Source organism: Alligator sinensis, unplaced genomic scaffold (genome assembly GCF_000455745.1).
Source record: "Alligator sinensis unplaced genomic scaffold, ASM45574v1 scaffold996_1, whole genome shotgun sequence".
Lineage (NCBI taxonomy): Eukaryota > Metazoa > Chordata > Crocodylia > Alligatoridae > Alligator > Alligator sinensis.
The window spans coordinates 225,908-230,443 of record NW_005842581.1 but is presented as its reverse complement, the minus strand read 5'-3'; the positions used below and the strand labels follow the sequence as shown (position 1 = coordinate 230,443).

At 46.0% G+C, this 4,536-nt stretch overlaps 1 protein-coding gene across 9 annotated transcripts; it reads right to left on the bottom strand.

Annotated features, from left to right (window-relative positions):
* Positions 1-905: 905 nt before the first annotated feature.
* DNAJC28 (DnaJ heat shock protein family (Hsp40) member C28) lies at positions 906-4,298 on the bottom strand. 9 transcript variants are annotated; one of them, XM_006032652.2, is made up of 3 exons: positions 4,241-4,298; positions 3,132-3,318; positions 906-2,303 (listed from the first exon to the last, which is right to left on the bottom strand). In XM_006032652.2, the coding sequence occupies exon 3, from the start codon at positions 2,254-2,256 to the stop codon at positions 1,120-1,122; it is 1,137 nt and encodes a 378-aa protein (XP_006032714.1). In that variant the 5' UTR covers positions 2,257-2,303; positions 3,132-3,318; positions 4,241-4,298; the 3' UTR covers positions 906-1,119. The 9 variants fall into 9 exon arrangements, with proteins under 9 accessions (XP_006032714.1, XP_006032716.1, XP_006032713.1 ...); XM_006032654.3 differs by lacking the exon at positions 4,241-4,298 and adding an exon at positions 4,027-4,220 and having other exon boundaries at positions 3,152-3,318; XM_006032651.3 differs by lacking the exon at positions 4,241-4,298 and adding an exon at positions 4,027-4,219.
* Between the last annotated feature and the right edge of the window lie 238 nt (positions 4,299-4,536).

Below are 4,536 nucleotides of genomic sequence, written 5' to 3'. Positions count from 1 at the left end.
TGTGTGTGGGGGGGGGGAATTCCTGCTTAGCAGGGAGTGGTGAGAGGGAGGGACGGGGAGGAGCTGCAGCCAGGGAGCAGAGGGGAGGGGCCAGCCCTGCTGTGGAGCAGAGAGCCCTGCTCATGCCCAGATGCTGGGGGTGTCTGGTTTATCTTAAACCAGCAAGGAGTCTAGGACAGACATTGCATAAACCTGTTTGAGCCATATCAGTTAAGTCTGATACTACATTCAACCAGGTTTATCTCAAACTGGTTTATGTGCACTGAATATCTGTTCTGTTGCAGGTTTAAACCAGTTTCTGATCAGTTAAACTGGTTTATGTGTAATGTCTGTCCCTAGCCCTAGTGTCTGGGGAACTAACTCGGGGCTGAGGAGTTCTGTAGATGACAGGAGGTCCAGGAGTTAAGCTTTGCAACACTAAATGTTGCAATTCCTCACTATGTTTGAGAGCATAGCCCTGAATTACTTACTCGAGGCCAGAGGCAATGGCAAAAAAAAGAACAGAATTTGGGTGCCATGACTCATATCCTGCTGGAATTGCTGCCTCATGTTTCTACAGAGCTCTGCCTGCCTAGTTTATTTTTCGGTACATCTGCCTTTTTCTTTCTGCTTTCACTTACTATAAGTGTGCAGTAACTGTGTAAAGCCCTACTCTGAAGAATTCTGCTTAATAAATTGAATACATTTGGAGGAGTATGGCTTAGTACTTGTGCTTGCTGCAAGTCTAATGAAAAGAGATTAGGTCAAATTCATCCTTGGTGCAACTCCATTAAAGAGAATGGAGTTATGCCAGGGATGTATTTAGCGCAAAGTGTTTTTGTCTCAACGTTTCTCAAATCTACAAGGCCACTGCAGAAGAAAGAAAGAAAGAAAAGCTGGTTCAGAAGAAGTAGGACTAATGAATTAGAAAAAAAAAATGTTTATTTGTTCCTTAGCAGCTTTCACAAAGAACCCACTGATCATGTGAAGAAGTAGGCCAGACAATTAGATTCCTTAAATGTTTAAACAGTAACAGGGCTGGTTTGATATTTTCAGTGAATCTGAAAAATTTCCACTATAATACTGCTAGCTGCACTGACAAAGTACATGCACTATATAGCCAAAATGGTGATGTTAGTTTTATCTTAACATAAGATTTATCAGTTTAAAAAAAGTAGTCTTAAACCTAAACAATTTGACATTTTCCTGTTCATTTTCCTTTGGGTCTTTGTCAGAGGTCCTCATTTCTTCCATCAGAGTCCTGTAAGTCTTCTGGGCTCGTGCAATTTCTTTGTCTGCACTAAAATGCACCATTTGTCTGCTCAGAATGGGAACAATTAAATTGAAGTCATTAATTCTTTTGTTTAGTTTCTTGATATCTTCTATAAATTGTTCACAAATGTGATCCCATTGTTTCTGTCTGCACAGTGTCATTGGCTCTCCAAGTTTTTTCCTAGATGCCAGTATGCCCCTTCTTAGTTGCTCTATGGTTTCTCGTATTTCTTTCTGCAACAGGATCCATTCTGGTTGGTATCCATTATCGATTAGAATCCTGTTCAAGTTGTGAGTCATAGGATCAATATGCAGATAGTCTGAAAATTTCTGCAATGGTTTTCCTTTACCACTGAGATTATCAAAATCTCCTTTAGCCATGGATTCCTGGATGAGGTCTTCAACCAAGCGTTCAATTGCTTGGGTTATTTTTACTTTCTTACTCTGCCTTACATCTTTGGCTATCATGATGTCATTTGTAGTATACTGGCTCTCAAGTTTCTGCTTTCGATATTCCAGGACTCGGTCAGCAGCACGGTCTACTCGAAATTGCATATACTGTCTCTCTCGTTGACTTGGAGTTCCGAATCCAACACCTTCAAAACTTAAGTAATGTCGGTGTTGTGGCGTTTTGGACTTGAATTTGTCTTCCTCTTCCTCCTCCTCATCTTCCCTTGATTTCAATTTCTTGGACAGATCAGTTAGCACAGTTCTATATGCTTCTTCTATTTGCATAAATGTTGCAGAATCAGCTGTGACAGAACCACTGTCTGGATGATACTGTTTGGCAAGATTTCGAAAGGGATTTCTTATATCATCAATGGAACATCCTTCCTGAAGTTTGAGAATTCTGTAAGAGTCCTTGATATTTTTAGGCTTGTAGCTAGACAGCATTCTGTAGTTGTCACTACAGGGAAATGTTCTCATTTTGGGGGGAATCATCAGTCGATGTGTCCAGACATGACATCCTACTTTTTTAATCAGTGTAACACCAACCCACTCCATGTTTCTTCAGATGCTGCTATATGCTGAACAACAGTCTGTACATAAACCTGGAAAAAAAGATATGTTCGTTAAATTTTAAAAAAGGAAAATGTAATACTTATTAGAGAAAATTTTCAGCTTATTAAAATAATCTTGACAGTAACTATTTATTTTCCTTTACTGTGCATGGACTGTAAACAAGTATAGAACAAATTTTACTTTTTGAAGCCAACTTTCCATCAAAACTTGTTGCGTGATACAAGAGCAATTACTGTGTTCATATACAGAAGCTCTCATTTCCTTAAGAAGTGAAAATGTATAAATGTAGCTATTTTCCAATACAGCAATAATAGCATAGTCCCGTCTTGCAATGTAGGTATACAAGGCTTCAAAGAGGTGCAAAGGTTTATCACGTTCCTCCACATGCAGTTACATTTTCTCTACAGTGCATTTTGGAACTGTACTCCATCTCCTCCAGTACAACTACACTAATGGTAATTATCAACATGTAAAATACCCACCAGCTGGAACATTTATCCAGTAATGAATGCCTCAGTATTTGCTTTCTAACATATACTTAGACTTTAATAATGTGTGCTGTGTTTCACAGGACAAATTCGCTATATTCATGTAATTCAGTTACTAAGATAGCAAATGGATGTATTTCAATAGAGTGCACACATTCAAGATGCCTCTCTTCTATTTTTATCAGGAAAATAAATTCAGAACACAAACCTTTTTGCAATACAGAAAAGGCCAGTGCCCAACCTTTGATCTGACTGAGAAGATTGGTGCTTGATAAATTTGCAGTTATGGGAACACTGAGCTTAATTAACTCTTTTAACAAATAGGAGCAAACAAATCTAAGGCAGAAAGTATCTAATGACCAAACCAACCAAGCTATGTTAATAAGAACCATGAGTCTTGCTCCTTGTACAGGACACTGAGAATGCCTCCTCTTTCACCACCATCTCCAGCAAGTCCTTCGCATCAGCTCCGACGCCAAGGCAGAAGCAGACTGCTTGAGGCAATTAATATTGCTATGTGTTGCAGCTAACATGATGTCCATCTGAAGAAGCTCTTCTGGAAAGGAAAAGAAACCCAAAAGAGGCAAGATTAGAGATGCTCAGGAGTGGGCATGAGGGGAGGTCTCTACTGAATTGCTGGGAGCAAGGCAGAGTTTCCCACCCAGGGCACTTAAAACCCACCATGAACAAAGGTCAGATTCATCATTTATGCCACGCAGGTCTGAACACAAGCGCAGGCAACACTAAGGGTGCAGGGGGATCCACTGCAGCATGGATGTCAAACTCATTGGATCCCAGGAGGGAGGTATGTCATGGGCTGGTGCCAGGGCCAGATTGAGCTCACAGCCCCCTCTGCTCCCCCTGCCACCACACCCGCTGCAGCACCTGTGCCCACTCCAGCCAGACTCACACCATAGGCATGTAGCGCATGTCCCAGACTGGCCCTGGCCTGGCCGCATGTGGGTCAACTCAGTCCCCAAGGGGCCAGAGACAGTTGTATCCCTGCCATTGTAGGGAGCATGACCCCCTGTGGCTGCTGCCCGGGGAAGGGACTGCTTCGCAGAGCTGGGGCAAGGCATGTATGGCAGGGTTGAGGCCATAACGCTCCCTGAAGCCTCAGCGCCTCACGCGCCGCCTCCCAATCGCCCTGGCTCGGCGCGCGCCTCGCCCCCACCGGTTGTCACGCTGGTTGCCATGGCTCTCGCGCAGCCGTTAACACCCTGCCCCCACCTGCGAGCCCCTTCTCCCAACGCCCCTGCCTCACCTGGCCGCCTCGCCCCACCCCCCTCCCGCCGCCTATTGGCTCCTGCATGAACCAGGGGGCGAGGGTAGAAGCCCGCGCTCAGTGGGCATGCCCGGAAGGGAGGGAGCAGGGAAAAAGAGCCACTGCTCTCACTCTCGCCCTTCGGTCAAGGACATGCCCTGATTGCCGTTCGGAGGCGCAGCCCCGCCCCGCCGCGCCTCGCCCCGCCGCTCACGTGCTGGTCTCGTGCTGTGGGGCATGGCGGGAGATGTAGTCTGGCGTTCCTGCAGCCGCGCCTCTCAGTGGGCATGCCCGGAAGGGAGGGAGCAGGGAAAAAGAGCCACTGCTCTCACTCTCGCCCTTCGGTCAAGGACATGCCCTGATTGCCGTTCGGAGGCGCAGCCCCGCCCCGCCGCGCCTCGCCCCGCCGCTCACGTGCTGGTCTCGTGCTGTGGGGCATGGCGGGAGATGTAGTCTGGCGTTCCTGCAGCCGCGCCTCTGTCAGGCACGTGACTGAGTCTGGCGGGGCGG